This window comes from Lissotriton helveticus, chromosome 7 (genome assembly GCF_964261635.1).
Source record: "Lissotriton helveticus chromosome 7, aLisHel1.1, whole genome shotgun sequence".
Classification (NCBI taxonomy): Eukaryota; Metazoa; Chordata; class Amphibia; order Caudata; family Salamandridae; genus Lissotriton; species Lissotriton helveticus.
This window is the reverse complement of record NC_136068.1, coordinates 859,188,524-859,208,166: the sequence shown is the minus strand read 5'-3', so window position 1 is coordinate 859,208,166 and position 19,643 is coordinate 859,188,524. Positions and strand designations below refer to the sequence as shown.

General features: G+C 41.5%; 1 protein-coding gene across 2 annotated transcripts in view; it reads left to right on the top strand.

Moving 5' to 3' along the window:
• Positions 1 to 19,643, top strand: part of DOCK2 (dedicator of cytokinesis 2) — a 2,042,522-nt gene that overhangs the window by 756,376 nt on the left and 1,266,503 nt on the right. For both annotated transcript variants that reach the window (XM_078653374.1, XM_078653373.1), the window contains exon 22: positions 16,964 to 17,098. In XM_078653374.1, the coding sequence (XP_078509500.1) occupies positions 16,964 to 17,098 (135 nt within the window). The remainder of the gene's footprint in view (positions 1 to 16,963; positions 17,099 to 19,643) is intronic.

Below are 19,643 nucleotides of genomic sequence, written 5' to 3'. Positions count from 1 at the left end.
GACCAGATCCGAGACACCTGGGCCGCTCTCCCTGATTGCCACGCCCCCACCAACTAACTTTCCAATAAACAGCAAACATCGTCACCGCTGCCCGGGAGAAGCCCGGGACAAGGGCGGGCCGTCTGTGGCCGTCAGGGGCTGCAGGAGGCTGGGCTGGGCCCACTCTCTGTCATCTTACATTATCAAACAGACAACATTGTAAAAAGCGAGGCTAACTGACATTTTGATTTGCTTAATATACGGGCAGTAGTTTTAGTTCGCTCCTGTGCCGTGAGAGGACCCGCTTTGGTTTACATTGCTTTAGCCCACCCTTCAAACGGCATTGCCCACCAAGCATGTTTTCCCCTCCGGCCAGCTCTGTACTGAGTCCCCCCCGCCAACGGTAGGGACAACAATCTTGGGCCCCCTAGACAAGTATTTTAGTAGGGCAACTCTTGATATTGACAAAGAGATTGAAAAATTTAGATAACCCGGGAGGAATATAGGATCACAGGCCCATGTTTCTTGGAATAGACATACATCAAAATCATTGATGAAGTCTATCCAATTTTGGGATTCCAGCTTACTACTTAATCCCGCGATATTCCATGAGACCATCTTACCTAGACTGGAACCGTCTACGGGAGCCATTACTACAGGAGGAGCCCCAAGATGACTAATTGGGATTCCTACGTGCCCCCCCTCTACTAGATTTTCGTCCTCCTTGTTATTCGTAATATTGTGATTACCAAGAATACTAGTTTCGTTTAAGTCCTCATTTCATAATACCCCGGAAATTGGTGTAGACTCCCCAAACCTTGCCTCTAAATTCATACTTTCCCGATTAATCATGATATAGTCTGGATTAAAGTTTTCTCGGCCCAATCCCAGCGGATCGTTACCATTACGTCAATCAACCCACCCTGGATCTGACATCGCTTCAAAACGATTGAAAGTTGGTACATTGTAAAGGTTTCCCTGCTGGTATGGTACAGTAAAGGGGTCAAGTCCAGGAGTGGGATGGTTGTAACAATGACCCACCTCTGGAGTGATGCCAAAATAAATACCAGGTGGTCTCGGGTAGAAGAAGGTCAGGTCGACTACACCAATACCAGCGCTACTTGTGCCCAAGTTCTGCCTCGAAATTAAATGAGCTACCCTGGAATCCTTGAAGTTAACTATTACACAATCCCCCTCAAAGCGCTTAGGGGTACTACCTACCCAACCTATCCTTCTAACACCAATAATCAGCCCATCCACTTCCCTGGGCAGTGGTCTATTAATCCTTAGCCAGTGCATTGTTTTATTTTTCAGCATCTGGAAGGATTCTTGTTGCCCAACCAACAACGGTGGTACGTTGGTAAGGATGGCAACAAAAGGATAGCAGTCTGGGGGCAGATTCATGGGTGGAGTCCTACGGGGCACTTTAGTAGGGATTGTGTCGGGCAGACTCGAGGGGTGAGGAACAGGGCAGGTCGATGGAATTTGGGATGAGGTGATGAGATTTTTGGGTCCAAGATTCCCAGTTTTGGATCTATCATTGATACCCGTGACCACAGTAGCTAAACGCTTCTTGGGTTGAGTTGTATTAACCCGTGAATATGTAACAACAACAAAAGAGTGTTCCTGTTCTGGTTCAGGTGGAAAAAGGGCACAGAGCACAAGGAAACAACAAAGCCCAATAGGTTTGTTAGGAAAGCCCTCACTCACCGACCTGGTCGGTGACTTGCTTCATCATCGGGCCCCACCGGGTGTGACCGAATGTCACCCCGGTGTGCTTCGACGCCAGAGTTACTGCGGAGCTGGTTTTCGTGATGGGAGGGCTATGTGGAAAATTACGTGAATAGTGTCAAGTGGTGAGATTAAAATTGCCTTGTATGTGTCAAAAATTTAATTTTAATCAAAGACCATCAAGGGCAAGGTTAAAAAATGTGTAGGTGAGTAGAGCCAACTAATTGGATGGTCTTACTCCCTCTAGCATTAAGTGAATATGTGAATGGTCGACATGGACATGTTTCAGCCGGTGTGGTATCATTAACCTGGCATTCGTCAGGACCTATGGTGTTAAACCTCGGCGGTATGGGCACTCTAAGGCCCACCCTACCAGAGGGCTTGAAAGTTAAAAGATCTGTGAAGTGCACAAAAACACAGAGGCGGGCTTCACCACCCGAAGGTAGGACGCACACACCTCCAGCCTCTAAAATTTAGAGACTAAAAATAAAAAGGCACCTGTGAAGGTAAGAAAACACAGACAACACAAGACAAAAGAAACATAATTAGAATATTTTGTCAATTGATTTAGCCAGATTCAGTCTATTTCTAGTGCTCATAGTGCCGGGGTGCACCACTCATGCAGAATAGCAGAGGTGCGTGGCTCTGCCGTTGGCTGAGGCTACACGATAAGTCATATTGTTAATATGGTGGCACTGTCAAAGTAGATTGCCAATTTTGCAAAATCTAACTGTGTAAGTGCACAGGGGAGGGTATTGATACGTGAAATGAGGGCGAAATGGCAGTGAAAATAAACACGCAACATTCTGTCACTCATCGATCAATGGGCCAAATGGCCAGTGGCCAGTCAGCAATGAAGCAGTCAAGAAGTGGCGAGAAAGAGGGAGGGTCTCACTTCACCAGGGATGAAAATCCACCCCATAGACCGCGGGAGGGAGGGGACGGCGCATTTGGCACATCCTGCAAAGCAAAACAGAGGGAAGAAAAAGGGACACCAAAGCCTGGTCAAGCAGCAGTTAACACTACTTAGCTCTGAATGGTTTCTCAGCCGGACTCGTACTCACGCCCACGGCGTCCGTCTCCTGCAGATAAGCCTACACGCCCTCAGGACCGGGTCTCGTCGATCCGGTTGGGAAGGGTGAAGGCGGTTATATGCGTTGCCGGTGAGGAAAAAGGCGCGACACCACTTCCGGGAGTTTCAGCCTTCCTACCACGCATGCGTTGAGGATGTACTCCAGGGCTAGACTGCTAGCCTGGTCCGGGCAGGCTACTCACTTCCGGGAATTACGCGCGGATTGAGGCGCATGCGCAGACATGATTTCCTTCGGAATTCGGGATAGTGACACTACTCGTAATGCGCATGCGCAGACGAGGTGAGACTTGAACACGGATGGAAACACAAGAGCGCAATTTGGTGTGCGCGTGAGGGGTATAGTCAGAGTCAGTGAAAAGTATAACTGGCTCATGAGTTCAGGATGGGTGTTATCAAGACCAGTGGAGTGGTAAAAACTGATCTAGGAAAGTTAAGAAAGTTAAAGTAACACCGTAGCAGACAAAGGGAGTTGGTGGGAACAGATACAGATCTTGGGATAACAGATATTCATTTCAGTCATTTATTTGAGAACAGAACCCCAAGGAATGTCATCATTAAGGCCATTAGTATGGGTGCCAAGGCGATACACCCAACGCTGTTCCTTTTCAAACAGTCTCTCCCCGTGAATAGTCTGGAGGGTGGGGAGTGATCGTGGGGATTTGCCCTGAGAGACGGGGCCCCGTTTTGGTAGTAGTAACAGCAGGAGGAAGGGGCTCAGAAACAGGTACTCCACTTGCCAACCCACTTATATTTATGGGATTATTACTGTCCCCCGTCCTAAGATGGGTCTTAATTAAGGATTTAGTTGAAAAGAAGTTGTCAAGGGTAGCCTGTTCAAAGCGATCTAATCGATCAGCTAACCTTTTGACTCGTTCTACAATGGGGGTCAATAATGACTTCATCAGCTTCTCTAGCTGCATAAGCAAGGGTGAATCCAGGGATGAAACCTCAGCAAGCCCTGTCACCGTAGGATCACTAGGGTTAGATACAGAGTTAGCCGGGATGGCTCCATCCCTGGCAGTTTGTACCCCACCTAACTCGACCCCTTTAGGCTTGCAGGGAGCTCCCAGACCTATGCCAAGTTTCCTAATTTCCTTAGGGTGTTTAGGGAAACAACTCTTCCTCGGGGTAATGTGTCTTTTCCTTTTAGTGCGAGGGTTATTCGAGGCCACATGGGATAATACACCCGATTGGGCAGTGTGTTCGTCGTCAGTAGAAGGAACATTTAATGTGGTAGACAAAGGGGGAGGCAAGATGGTCGGTGCAGCGACCGAAGGGTATTTCCGGTCTGCAGGTCTGAGCCTTACTTGCCTTCGACCCCAGCCAAACTGGGCGACTGTGGAGAGACTTGGGACATTTCTACTAACACTGGCATGGTTACAGGTGGTAGAGGTGGAACCGGTGCCAGGGAATCCAAAAGTGGCCGCTTTTCCGGAGGAAGTTTAAGGAGTTCAATGGATTGCCTACGCTCGGCGCGTCTCTCGGCTAGGGCAATCACTTTGATTCTTTTTGCGGGGAACATGGCCTGGAAGTCAATGTGGGTAAGACTAAGCTGATGGCCTTTGCACCAAAACGTAGACCCAGGCCGAAAATATTCTTGAATAATAGTTTGTTAGAGGTGGTTACCGTATTCACCTATCTTGGGATACAGATAACAAACGATTCAAGATGGTCCCAGCACATAGAAATGGCGGTCTTGAGGCACCAACAAATCTCGGGGGCACTTCGGGTGGAGCATAAAAAATCCAGGTCCAAACCAATAAAACCCGTCTTGGCAGTGTATGAGGCCAAGGCTCTTGGGTCTGCTCTATACGGGGCAGAGCTGTGGGGCTTTGGGAAACTTCTCCCCTTGCAGTCCTCTGAGAACAGGTTTCTTAGGGGAATCACAGGACTCCCGCAGAGCACCCCACTGATTCCCCTTGGTCTTGACCTGGGGAGGAGAGCAGTTAGTGATCTAGTGAGGTTGCACCCGATTCTTTATTGGAGACGGCTCTGGACTACCCCGGAGATTCAGCATTACGCAGATGGTTTTTAGCCATAATAAATGCTGATATCTTTCATAGGATAGAATGGCTGAAAAATCTTAGGTCTTCCCTATGTGATCTTGGTCTCTCAAATTTATGGGATAATCCAACCGGGGAGCTCTTTCCGAGCAAAAAAGTGATTACGGATCTGTACTAGGATCATGTAGTTGCAAGGGTCTGGAGCAAAACTAAATCTGACTCCATGACGGGGCGCTTTGTGGAAGCTAAACTGTATCCATTTTTGGAACCCTATTGGGATAGCATAACCAACCCTGGGGGCAGAAAGCTTTTCTTTCAGCTAAGATCAGGTGCCCTCCCAGTGAGATCTTTGACAGGTAGGTGGAGGAGCTCCTCCACTCTATATTGCCCAGCCTGTGGAGCACCAAATGAAAGGTATACACCTGTTACAACGCATTTTTTACTCCGCACTACCATTACAACGCGACTTTTACTCCGCATACCATTACAACGCATTGCGCTGGGGGGCGCTCTAGGATAGGGAATAAGTATAATTTACTATCCAACACCTTCCCTAGGGTCCACGGGGACTGGAGTTAGAATAGTAAATTATACTTACCACTATCCAGCGCCCCAAGGCGCTATGCGTTGTAACGGTATGCGGTGTAAAAGTCGCATTGTAATGGTCTGCGGAGTAAAAGTATGCGTTATAACGTCATACATCCCAAATGAAAGTATAGGCCATTTCTTATTCTCCTGTAAAGCCTATGACATCCGAGGAAAGTTTGGCTAGTCCCTGTTTGTAAAAATTTAGGAACATCTAGGGGTGTAGAGGCCTTACGAATCACCTGTACCTCCACCCACATGCCTATAGTTTTAGCAACAGCTAAGTATTTGGGTTGGGCATGGTCTATTAGAAGGAGGGCTGTTCCCAAGAGTACACCGAATGGAGTACCTCTACTGGCTCCCGTGTAAATATGTACCAAGTTTTATATCTCTTTATTTTTAACCAATTGTGTATGTTTGCTTAATCTTTTTTAAACTATTGTATTTAACGAGGAAACAATTGTTTAATGATGTATTTTAAATGTATGTTTGTGCTTTTATGAGATAAATCCTCGAATAAAGCTTTTGAATCGGCAATGGGTGTCTGACTGCAAAATAGCCAACTCAGAGACTCCAAAGAAGTCCAAAGCTTTTCTCCCGGGATGCTTGACATCTATTTGGCCACCCAATATACTTCAATGTCTTCTTCCTGTTTGTGTCAATCTGGCTGCAAGACAGAGATGCCTGATGCTATTTCCTGTTTGTTAACATGTCCTCTATGCACAGTTTAGACCTCAAGGTTGACTTTCTGCCCTTTCTATTTTTGTGACCATGTGGGTACTAATTCTGTAAGTGCCACGAGCTGAGTTGGAGTCAAGCTGTGCTGAGTCTTGGTAGGGGCGTGATTGCAGTTGTGTACAACTTGTTGCACCATGCTCTGTGCTTGATCAATTGCAGTCACAACAGGTTGTGATGATTATTTATTGTTGGTGAGGTGGCACTTTGATCAATTCCGCCCACGGGGTATCTGAGCTAACATTATTATCTCTTATATTTCCGTGGTCATGTTTTGAATTTTGCTGCTTCTTCTCATTTTACACTTTGCTCCTAATTCTTTGGCACAACCGCCAATTTTGACTGCACTAAGCTGCGCTGATTGTTACTGTTGTTAGGTGAGTTGTGCTTTGATGTTTGCTGCAGCAACACTTTCTTTCTTTTTCATTTGTCTTATTGTTTCTGGCTTTGCTCCCTATGGGTCCTGCTGTTTTTTTCTTCAAGGCCAATATTGTGTTGTGATTCAGGCAAACAAGGTGGAGCATGGCTCCCAAAGTGAGATGTATTTATTTATTTTAGTTGTCTAGTTGCCCTCCCTAATTGCATCATGTATGCCTACATGCAAGGAATTTGCTTCTCATTCGTCCTGCTTCATACATTTTCTGCATTCAAATGTTTACTTCCTGTCCCTCGCTTTCCGTCCAGGAAGTCCTACCATCTGGCAACTGGACAGTTAACCCTTGTTGCACTCAGTCGTGCTATAAGAGACATTATATTTTCCATAGCTCCTCTTCTCTTACTGTACTGGAATTATTTAAGTAAGGCACAAAATGATAGATTTTCAAATCCTTAGCTAATGATAGCATAGGACATTGGCAGATCAAATATGATCAACTCAGATACATGGTTTGGTCTGGTTCAGCTAAGCGGTCATTGAAGTTCAAGCCACTTCTACTTAGCGGAACCTGGGAACTTCACCAGCATTGATTAGAATCCTGTAGAATCTTAGTTGACCTTGAAGCAAATAAGCAGTAATGAAATGTTCTTCCCATTACTATTAGAACTTCCACAAGAAAACCCAATAAACATGCTAGGCGGTATTCAGACTTCTTCCGGTAATCTAAACGCCACTGCAAACTAGAAAGTGAAGTTCTAACCACAATGCCAATGCCAGAACCCCCTACAAGGCTGCACTCAGGCTGTACCACCATCTCCTGAAAAACACCAAAAGAAGGGCCCTAACCAAAAATATGGAAGCAAGCTCCAACCTCCAACAGCTGCAGAGAGATCTCTACACATGTCATGGATTTTACCACCCAGAGGCCGTAGCCAACACTATCACATCATCACAGGAATTCTGAAACAATCTATCCAACTTATTTCGGTGTTCAGTCAAAATATCAAGTTGGAAATGTCGACTTACACTAATATCGAATTTGTAAATATTGTGACACAGAAATATCGACAGCAAGAATATTGTGGTGAAGAATATTGACTTTAAGGTAAGAAATATAAATTTTAAAAATATAGAAGTCATTAATATCGCTTGCAAAAAAATAGATGTTTAAAATATCGATTTTGTGGGTTGTGGGTTTATAGGGGAATAGGGTGTTAAGTAATTTAGTTATAATAAATTAATGAATATTTTTTATCTGAATATTTAATTGAGATTTCATAATGTTAATGGTGTTTTAAATTTTTTCGGGTGGATTTTAGGTGCGAGATGTGGGGTTTATAGGGATAAAGGATGGGTAGCAATTTATATCTAATTAATAATTCGTTGTTAATTGATAATTAACTACGGTAATTGTGTAATTAATTTTAGGTGTGGGTTGTGGGGGTTTAAGGAAAGATGGGTGGGAAGAAATTTATTTTTAATTAATTAATAATTAGTTGTTAATTAATGTTAATTAATTATTTGACAATTAAATATGGAAATTGTGATTAATTGTAGTTGTGGGTTGCGGGTTTATCTATGGGTAGAGGGTGGGAAGTAATTTAATGTTAATTAAAAATTAGTTGATCATTATTAATAATTATTTGTTTGATTTTTTAAAGTTTATTTAATAGAATATTTGTAGGTATTTGTGATATGTATTTAACATTATCATATGTTTTTATTTTTTATTTACTTTAAAAAAATGTTTTTTATTTTGTTGCTGATATTTTGTTTGTAACTGACTGGAGTGAGAATGGTAAATATTACCCCTTAGTAATTTTAGTTTCTCTGCTATCCAACACTGTCCCTACTGTTGCACTCACTGGAGTGGGAATAGTAGTTTTTACCCTTCTGTTATCCAACACTTTAAATACTGTTGCATTGACTGGACTGGGAATACTACATTTTATCCCTCTGCTATCAAACTCTTTCCCTACTGTTGCACTCACTGGAGTGGCAACAGTGATTTTTACCCCTCCGCTATCCAACACTTTCGCTACTGTTGCCCTCACTGGAGTGGGATTAGGAATTGTTACCCCTTCTCTATCCAACACTTTTCCTACTATTGCACTCTCTGGAGTGGGGATAGTAATTTATACCCCTCAGCTATCCAACACGTTCCCTACTGTTGCACTGACTGGAGTGTGAAATTTAAGTTTAAAGACTTTTAAATAGTTTAATGTTTTAATGTATAATAGAATGCTTTTAAATATATTTTATTTTATTGGGATATATATATATATATATATATATATATATATATATATTTATTTGTGAACATTTTTATTTAATTTTAAAATTATAAAATACATTACAATTATGAGTTTAATAATTATTTTTAAGTGAATATATATATTAATTATTTTATATGTGTGTTAAACTTTTTTAATTAGGTTTATTTGTTAAACTGTATATTAAATCTAATGTATGTGTTTAACATTAATTTTATTATTTAATATATTTAATATGTATTAATGTATTTTTATATATATTAAAAAACAATATTTTGTACAACTATATTTGATATCAATATTTTTTCTCACAATATTTTTGTACTTACCATTATAAATATAGAATGTTGATATTCTTGACATCTACATTTATAACTTGATATTGTGGTATGGAGATATTTCAGTTGTCGATATTCTGTTAGTGAACCACTTATTTCTCAGTAAAATCTAAAAATTCAACAGCAACTTCGAAAACCAACCTAACCCTAAGGATCTCATTACCAACCTCACCACCGCCAACCTAGACACACACCTCTGGAAAACACTCACAGAGGAAAATAACCCAGCAATCATCAAAACAGTACACTCAGGGCCACCAGTCAGTGCATCTACACCATAGGAGAACCACAGATCAGCAAACTCCTCACCTACATCAACAACTACTTCATCAAATCAGCCACCTTCCGTGAAGAATAAAAACATGCAACAGTCCACGCCGTCCTCAAAAAACCTTCGAGCAACCACAGCACTTTGAGCAACTTCCGACCCGTCTCCCTGCTTCCGTACTCCGGCAAAGTAATAGAGAAGGCAATCAACAAACAACTCACCAACTATCTCAAACTCACCAACCTACCTGACCACACCCTATCAGGTTTTCAGAGCAACCCCAGCACAGAAACAGCAATCATCGCTGCCAAGGACGAAATCCGCATAAAACTGGACCATGGAGAAACCTCTGCACTCATCCTCCATGACCTGTCTGCTGTTTTCAATACAGTATCACACTACACCCTCATCAGAAGACTGCATGACAAAGGCATCCAAGGACCAGCCCTCAACTGGATATGCTCCTTCCCCACAGGAAGAACAGAGTTAGACAGACTGCCATCATACACATCAGAACCCAGGAACCTGGTCTGCAGAGTCCCCAGGGTTCATCGCTCATCCCAACCCTGTTTAACTTTTACATGTCTCTGCTCACCAACATCATTAGAACACGTCATCTACATCATGTCAGACGCCGATGACACCCAATTCATCCTATCACTGTCTGAAAAGTCCAGCATCATCAGAACCAACTTTCTGACTGCATGATCCATGTAGCTGTGTGGATGAAAGCCAAATGGCTGAAACTCAATCGCCGCTAGACAGAAGTGTTGATCTTCTGGAACAAGAACTCCCCCTGGGACTCCAACTGGTCGCCACATAAATTCAGACCCACACCCGCACCAACCAACAACTCAAGGAACCTAGGAATCACCCTTATTGACAAACTCAGCATGGCAGCACAGGTCGAGGCAGTCCGCCCCTTCTGTTTCATGTTTTGCAAGATCTTCAAATGGATAATCTGTTATACCAGACGTACCATCACACAAGCCCTCATTGCAATCAGACTAGACTACAGCAGTGGACTTTACACCGTAATCTCCAACCACCTCAACCACAATCTCCAGACCATCCAGAGTGCCACAGCGAGACTCATCCTACAACCTCCATGAAGCACCCACATCCCCCCACGTCTCAGAGAGCACCACTGGCTCCCAATACATAAGGCACCAATTGATACTCCTCATGCATGCATACAAGACAACATATGACCAACAAAACCTTAACAGCCGACTCAACTTCCACCAACCTACCAGACACCTGCTCTCAGCCTCACTCTCAATCACACTCGGTCTCCCAATAGCGCAGAAAGAATCCAATGTTTACTCTCCAGTACCAGTTCAACCTGTGACTTACAAGAATGGGCTCCTACTCAGTGCTAAATCTTTATTCTTCTAGGCAACAGATCTTTGCCACCATTTTAAATGGAAGCTAAATCAAATCAGGTCAATTACCTACATAATTATTAGGTTTTAAATTCTGTCAATGATGTGAGATCAATACATTATTTTTGGTGTTTTTATTCAATTAGTGAGTCAGAGATATCAGTTTACAGAAATTATCTAAGAAAATATGGTAAGAATCATCAGTAGTACAATTTGGCAAGCGTTTTACATAGAGGAATTAGTCCATATTCTAACCAAATGGAATCAAAAGCAAAGCTAAAAGAACCCATAAATAGTCCAAGAAAAGAGTGAAATTAAAGGAGCATCTAACTCGAAATCAGTAAAGAGTAGTTCATGAAACTCAGTCAAGTCTCAATATGAAGAATGAATCAGCATACAGCTGCAGTAGCAATCTGTATAAAATGTGCCTAAACTGAAAAATATGGGTAAGCAGTTGAAGCAGTAGCTACACCCATCAGGATAGGAAAATAAAGGAATGGTCACCTTCAAAGTGGCAGGCAACAGTATCAGCTATCAGTAGTATCCTACAGCCAAATACCAGATCCCAAATCCTAGAAAGAAGAGCTCTGAGTCTAACTAGAAACACACACTAGTGTAAAAAACATGAACATGTGCGAACAATGTTGCAAGTTGGATCACTCCAGTCCAGTGGGTCCAACATATTTTGATGGTGAGCAATCTTCATTCTTCCTTTCTGAAAGAAAGCAAATGAAGTTCACAGTCAAATACCAAATATGTTAGCGATCTAATGAAGCATTTGTGCATCTGGAAATGTCTCACCTTTGTTCCCAGGGAAGTTTATTGCAGAGTCTACTCTATCATTTATTCAATGTTTCACTCAGTCACAATGAACTACACTAAAGAAAGAAACAGTTGCTCGCAGACTTCTAGTTAAGCAATGCTTTTCGTATTTCATATAAGTGAGAGTTACTGTTAAAATATGTGGTTCTCTATTCAGAATTACCTGACCATGAGGTTGATAGGAAGTTCTAGCTTGGCACAATAAGATTATACAGTATAAAGAAAGGAATGCTTTTTATAAACTCTGAACATTCTGCACCTATGACAGAATCTAAGCAAGTCACATTAAGGTCAAGCTATCAAATACATTTGTGCGTGGTTCAGCAATTTTTAGAGTTTCTATTTTTTAAAAAGGAGATTTAATGATAGCCTGCCAGTGAATATGGCTGCCTTATGCTCTTTGCACATTTTGACTATGTGCCATCTTAGAGTGTTTTTGCGTTAATACCTAAGGCAATTTATCAGCTTTGTTAATTTATTTTGAATTAAAATGTTCTAGCACTATCACCACGCACCTGCAAACGGGGAATGGGAGGTTTACCATTTTCCTACATCCCACCCAAAACCTGGAATGACATCCCTCTACACTTGAAGAACCGTTTATAACCACTTACTGGGTCTTGGCGGCGGGGTAACCGCCAAAGTCTTCCATACCCTCCTTATATAGAAAAAATGAGACACAGGAGCCTTCATCTGCAGGAGGAACCAAGTTTTATTCGAATAGCCGGGCTATGGAACAGAGTCCCAAGCTCGTCGGAAACCAGACAGAGGAGGTTGCTGCTTCACTCCACAGCTTACAGGCCTTATATACACATTTCCCACCTTAAGAAACCAGTTTGGATGGGGGCCTAGCGCCCCCGAGTCAGAATGCAGTTACGCCATTCTTTGTTCAGGCAGGACGGTGCTGCAACAGATGGAACAAAAGATTATGGACAGGCCTTGCAAAACAGGATATGTACGTGGGAGAACAGACAGATCTTGAACAGCAGGATATGTGAAAGACACAGGTTCTGGTACTGTGGGATGACCAAGTCTTGCAAAATAGGGTGGGTGTGTGCAGGAGTTCAGCCCGAGGGTGGTGAGGCCAATTCTTTGTTCCCGTTTTTGAAATTGGCTCAACCACAAGGAGCAGGAAGGGCAGGGTGGTCGTGAAAGTTAGTTTCATCAGACATCAGCTGAAACGACCAGGAGGCTTGTGCAGAGGAGTTTGACAAGAAATGGCAATGCAAAAATAATGGAGCCCTGACACAAAATAAATGCCAAATACACCAAGGAGCTTAGGGGATCAAGGAACAGGTCACCCCCCTCTCAATCTGCTATCAACAATACATGACCTGTTCCATAAGGTGAAGGAATTCTGCCTGGTCAACGCCAACCTATGCTTGCATTAGGGTGGAGTAGTGATCAACAATTCTGGCTAACTGTTTCTAGACCGGGCTCACCGCTTTCAGAGCTTTCATTAAAAAAAGAGAAAACTCATTAAAAAGAGAGAGAGCGATATTCACCACTTTCCCCTATCTTACTCTCCCTCCCTGAGGCCGTACAATCATCCTGTTTAGATCTTGTGCACAGAAGCAGGACATAGGCCCATTTCCGTCAGAAACACACCATCTATTGCACATACACTGACACAGTAGTTCCATGAGTTAGTGCTGCAGATAGCATAGATTAGAGACATATAATGGCAATTCCCACTTTTTTTGAGCTGAGCTGGTACTGCACTAATTCATTAATGTGATTATATTTGCGCTGTACACTGTGCGATGTAATTGAAAACATCTGCATTCACACCCACTGAAAGTACAGAATCGGGACTGGTGGAATTTGACCCTGGGGATGCGTGCTTCATAATACTAAAATGCAACTGTGAAGGCAGAAATTACACATTTGTTAGGTTTGGTTTAAATATGGGTGGGGCTTTGTTGGCATTTCTCTGTTAGGCAGCTTGAAAAGTAGATGAGTATTTAAAAATGTTTAGTATTTGGATTGCTTACATACTTCTTACAGGCAGCTTCTGTAAAAATGAGAACATTTGCTGATTTTAAGATTAGGTGCAAGTGCATGTCATGAGGTACTGGGAGCAGAGCAACCCTTATTTAATGTGGGTGTTGTGGAAAAGGCTCAACCCCTTAGAAGAAACAAAGACTTGCATTCACAAAGTAACATTTATGTTTCATTTATGAAGATAAAAACTTCCACCTGGAGAAAAATCTGCATGTAAGAAATTGGTTTGTTGGTTGACTGGGTGTGAGTCCTGGTCAATAAGCAGCTACAACTCTTGTCAGGGTGAGGCACAAGCCAACCCCACAGTAACCTGTGCTTGACCATCTGGTAGCTTGGCATAGAGTAGTCAACGTGAACTTAGAGGCAATGTGTAATGTATTTGTGTAACACTTCAAACAGTAATAAAGTGAAAACATCACACTGAAAGGTTTCCATATCAAGTTAAAAAATTGGGATTTTCTATAATAAAACATCCAATCAGTAGAACTGGAGATTTGCAATTTTAAAGATTTTAGTAAAAATAGTGTTGAAAATGCGGTGAGCAGCTGGGGCGATGCATCTGTTCCAAATAGCTGCAAGGTTATGATTCAGAGTCCATCGTCCTCATCGAGGCTGCTGTCAATGAAGGATTCAAGGACCTGCACTGAGGACGCGTTGCACAGTAGTGATTGTGATGGTCTGCAGTGGCGATACAAGTCTTTGCGATGGGTCCAATGCATACAGCTGCTGGGATGCTCTGGTTCTGCTCAGAGTAGTGCCATGCAACAGAGGAGATGCGTTGATTCTGCTGGATCCACAGAGTTTTTCAGACCACCTTAGGCCCACTTACTAGGGTCCAGGACTGGGGTGGCACCACTAGGCAAGGTAGACTCGCAGAAGGCAGAGTCTTGGTGCAGTTGCAAGATTGTTGGAAGCCGTTTGAGGCTTTAGATCACTTGCAGTCACTCTTGGATCTGGGTTGAAGAAATACAGGTCTGGCCGTTCTAACAGGGAAAATGGCAACAGGGCAGCACAGCAGGGCTGTGCTTGTAACAGCACAGCAATCTTTCTTCCTGGCAGAGTATTCACAGGTCAAAAACCAGGAGTGCACTAAAGTGGTAGTGTCTGAGGTCTAATATTTATTCCCAGTTGTGCCCTTGAAGTGGGGAGAAGCTTCCAGAGGCATGCCTTTTAAGTGTAAAGGTACCCTGCCTTCCTGGCCCTGGAACCAGACTAACTGCAGGGGGTATGCAGACCTCTGTGTGGAGACAGAAAACAGCCTATTCCAGTTTAAGGTGAGCTGGGTCCAGCTCCTGCCTCCCATCCTGCCAGTGATGGACCATTCAGTCATACCTGAGTTCCCCATTGAGTATGGATGACTGGGAGTAATATACAGAGCCCAACTGTCACCCATACCCAATCATGTCTCCCAGAGGTAGGCACCAAATGGCTAAGGCAGGACAATGGCAACTTTCTAAAAGTGCCATTTCCAGAATTGGAATTTAAAATACGACTTCACCAGGATTTTTCAATATGATTCCAGAGACACCAAACATGAACTAATCACCTATTCCAATTTGGAAAGTACACTTGTAAAATATAATATGGTAACTCCAATGTAATCCTATGGCAGAGGTTGGCCTTGTAGTAGGGAAAATTGAATGTAAACGTTTTTTTACTACCAGGACTTTTAAAACTTATAAGTACATGTTCTGCTTTTCTTTCTTTTTTTACCACTTTCAACAGTTTTTAAAATTTTGCTGTGCATCAAAACACACATAGGTGTGTGATGCAAACAAAGCAGCATTTATAAGTCGACCTTCCTCTGGATATCTGTTTTATGAAAGAAATACAATTAAAGGTGAGTTATGGTTCAGAAATAACATAAGCATTTACAAGTGTTTGCCTTAAAATGATGTCATCAGTGATGTCACCAATTATGTAATTTCAAAAATGACCAGTTATGTCATATGCAGAGCATGGCAGGATTGTGAATTATAGCTTTGATTGCATAACATAACCGGCAAACTTTATGGTTGTTCTAGCTTTGCATTAGAACCATATCATCTCTGTTTTTACTTTTTAAAGTGAATTCTAAGTTTGTTTTTAAAGGTTATGCCCTTCCTGAACCATAACTTACCTTTAGAGTTATATTCAGTGCATTTTTAAGTATTTTTTTATGTTCTACTCAATTCAGCTTTTCTGTTATCTGTACATGTCCTACTTTTTAAATACATTGCACACTGCCCTCTGAGCGGTCCAGGGCCTACCTTAGGAGTGACTTATGTGCATTAAAAAGGAAGGTTTGGACCTGCCAGGTTGAAATGACAGTTTACAAACTGCTCACACAGGCTGCAATGGCAGGCTCTAGACATGTTTACAGTCCTACTTAAGTGGGTGGCTTAATCAGTGCAAGCTCACTAGTCGCATTTCATTTTACAGGTCCTGTGCACAGGTAGGACCATAGAGACTTACAAGTAAATTAAATATGTCAATTGGGTATAAGCCAATCCAGCATACTTTAAAGAGAGAGTACAAGCACTTTAGAACTGGTTAGCAGTGGTAAAGTGTGCAGAGCCCTTGGTCATCAATAATAAAGTCAGCAACAACAAAAGGTATGAAGGCAAAACATTAGAGCGTAACCTCCCCCCACACACACACACACACCAGGATGCCAGGTCTCACACTACATGAGGACACTAATGTTTTCCAGGAAATGGATGAGTAGGATAGATTTCCTAGATCCTTGACAAATTCCAAAGATGCCAGAAATCTGCTACAAATCTAGCTGTAATTCTACTAGAGTAGATTTCTGACTTTCATCATATCATTTTCTAAATTGTGTGAATTTATCTTATATTTGCTATGATATATGAAAAAAAGTTATTTCTACTAAATATGCAGTTTGCGCTGTTTTCCCTGCTATCTGTTTCACCCTATAGCTCATCATGTTTGACTATTATCGGTAATGTTCATGTATGGAAGCTTGCTGTAGAAATGTGCTTAATTTTAAGATGCACGAGCAGTATGCTACCAGGCTGTGAAACGCTGGCACTGGTTGAGAACTCAATGCTAACCTATTTACTCCTTATGAAAACCGATAAACATTAGTCACATTATGTATGTCCCCAGGGCTGAAGAATGCTTGTTTGAAAGACATCCATTCTCATTTTTCCTGGTCATAAGTTTCAACCAAGAGTATATTCACCTTAGCTCTGTTCTCAGAAACCTTAATGTATTTTTAAATCGAATTTTGTTGTGTTTCATCTAGGCTTTTTCATGCTAGTAACTTTTAATTCTGTGACACTAACCGATCTAAATGTCATTTAAAAGCTTCGCCACACAGTGGAGTGTATCTTACTTGTAATTTCAATAAATATGTTCAATTTCAGGAAACTGATGTCTGTTTTGAAGACGTACTTGGATACATCCAGTAGAGGGGAGCAGTGTGAGCCAATATTGAGAACATTGAAGGCTTTGGAATATGTGTTTAGGTTCATTGTCCGATCAAGAACATTATTTTCACAGTAAGTTTTATGAACATATTGCACGTGCCAACTGTTTAGCTAGACTGTGTGGAATCGAAGTATTAGAATTATTATAATAAAATACTGCATTAAACATTTTTTAGCTGCTAGAAGATAGGTTGGTCTTTTATCTTCATAACACAAAATGAGCATGTCAAACTTATTAGAATACAGTAATTGAGTGATGAAGAGAAAAAAGCGCAATCCTTCTGATGTATGTTTGGAATTAGATGATGGGCGGAAAGCAGGCAGGTCGGAAGGAATATACCAACTGGCAGGCGTTTAAATATGAAAGTAGCAAAAAGAGTTGGAAAGAAAGAGCAAAAGAGGAACAGGAGCGCATGGAATACTTTTGAATTAAGGAGGAATGCTGGACTAAGTGATCAGAATTATGAATGTTATTACCGAAGGCATAAGAGGGAAAACAGGAGTGCCTACACATTTACCAATACGACCTAGAGTATCCCTGTGTTGCATCAAAGTCCTAGATAAAATTACTTTTGATGAATGGGCATTACCCTCCCAGTATCAACTAGACCTTTTTTGAGCCAATTTGTTAGAAATTGGCATCCCTCTGTGGCTATTTGTGTTGGGGCTGTCAGGCAGCAGCCTGCGTTGGTCTTAATTTAGCATCAGCCCTGCTAGAGTACCTCCTATTGCAGAGGTATGAATATGCCTTTGACGCATGTGAATACATTAATATTGATCTTACGTGCGTGAAGGTTAGGGTGATTGATGTTGTTGGGAGAAAGATTGGATTTTTTAATAAAAGGAGGGGATCCTACTCCTATTATGAGTGACACATTTATGGTTAAGGTTGTTGAATGACAACTATACTGAGTTTCTTCTGTTTTTTGGATTTATACTATAACTTTAAAAAAATTATTCGGCTATCAAAGAAATGTCTCCCTAATACTTGTAGTCAGTCACGTATAGTTTAGTTGTCACCAACTGCACATGCGAAAATAATAACGAACCTCCTGGCACTGAATAGCTGAACTTTAAAAATATATATATATATTGCACTGCTGCACCAATAGAACTGGACAACATAGTAAGAATTCATATTCATTTTGTGCCAATGACATCTATGTTTTTGTCGTACTAACAATAAGTATTTGTACAATATATAAATATAATTTCTGTAAAGTAATTATCAGATGATTAAATACACATTGACGCATTTATTACTACACTGCTAAGGTCAAATTCGAGTTTATTACCGCAGTACAGTAACGTTGATGTTATAAAAACAGAATGTATTGTCTCTAAGATTGATTGTAACAATTATCGGCAAACTACTCTATTCCTCAAGGGGCCTCTTACCTTACAGCACAGATGTAACCCCTTGCATCTTGGTTTTGGTTGAATAGCTTTTGTAAAAACAAATACACACAAAACAATGCTATGGCGTTAACCAAATATGCTGATGTGCAGAGTAAGGTATACTATTTACTACTATTGTTGAGGGAAGGGAAAGTCATCATGACTCCATGCAGGTGCCCACCTTCTGAGTCATGCCACCCCTCCACAATCAACAAATGTAATAGGTAGCTAATTGCATTCTCCAGGTCTGCATTTTGTTACATATTTTCTGGAAACATTAAAGTGTTCACTTTTTGACACCCATATGAATGTATGTTCTTTTCACATTAAGTGCAGTGAAAAAACTTGGTGAAGTGTTCACATTTCATATGCCAAATTTACCTCTGTATTTAATATTTAAAGTAACAGTGACATAATTTTGAACAAGAAGTATATAGGTTTGCTATTAAAGGTAGATCCGGAAATCCTGGTCTTAGTTCCATATGAGGTTGACCCAAAAATAGAGCATGATTATCTCTTGGCAGCGGAAACCTTGAATTCAAATTGGTTGATGTCTAGAGGAGAGTTGAAATTAACAACTGTTTCCTGTTAATTTCTTCTTCAGAATTAATTTGTTGGTTTACTATAAGTTAGCATTGGTGACAGCAGTTCTGAAGAAGACTGGGAGTTTTGATAGAATTATGAAGGGTAGACTTTGGATAAAAGAAAAAAAATCCAAGAATGCCAACATTGTAAATTGTAAAAGTAGTGGGCCTGATAGCACACAGTTGCCAGCCTAAAAAGTTAAGAAACTGATCTATGTCTGAGTTTCTGTCTTCTGACCACTGGTTTCTACCAGATGATTGGGTTGAAGTCAGACGGAGGCCCCACATAGTCAGATTTATTTTAGGCATAGAATGTGTTGTACTTGAACACACTTGAATGGAGTTGAGCACCCTGAAAAGAAAGAAGTAGGTGCCATTAGCAACCTAAAGTGTACTGAGGGAAAGGCATTCTCTACAGTGAGCATCTGCACCTGGCATCATTGAAAGGATAGTGGTACCCAAGTGTTGACGGTCATCCATGGTAGATATGACATTTCTTCTGCAGGACATGTTTGTGTCACTAGAAAACCTGACAGAGTGGCAAATCAATTATTTTGAATACATTAGGCTGTCAATGAAAAGAATTGCTTTTATATTTCCTCCCAAACTTGCCACAGTTGAAAGTATAGACAAGG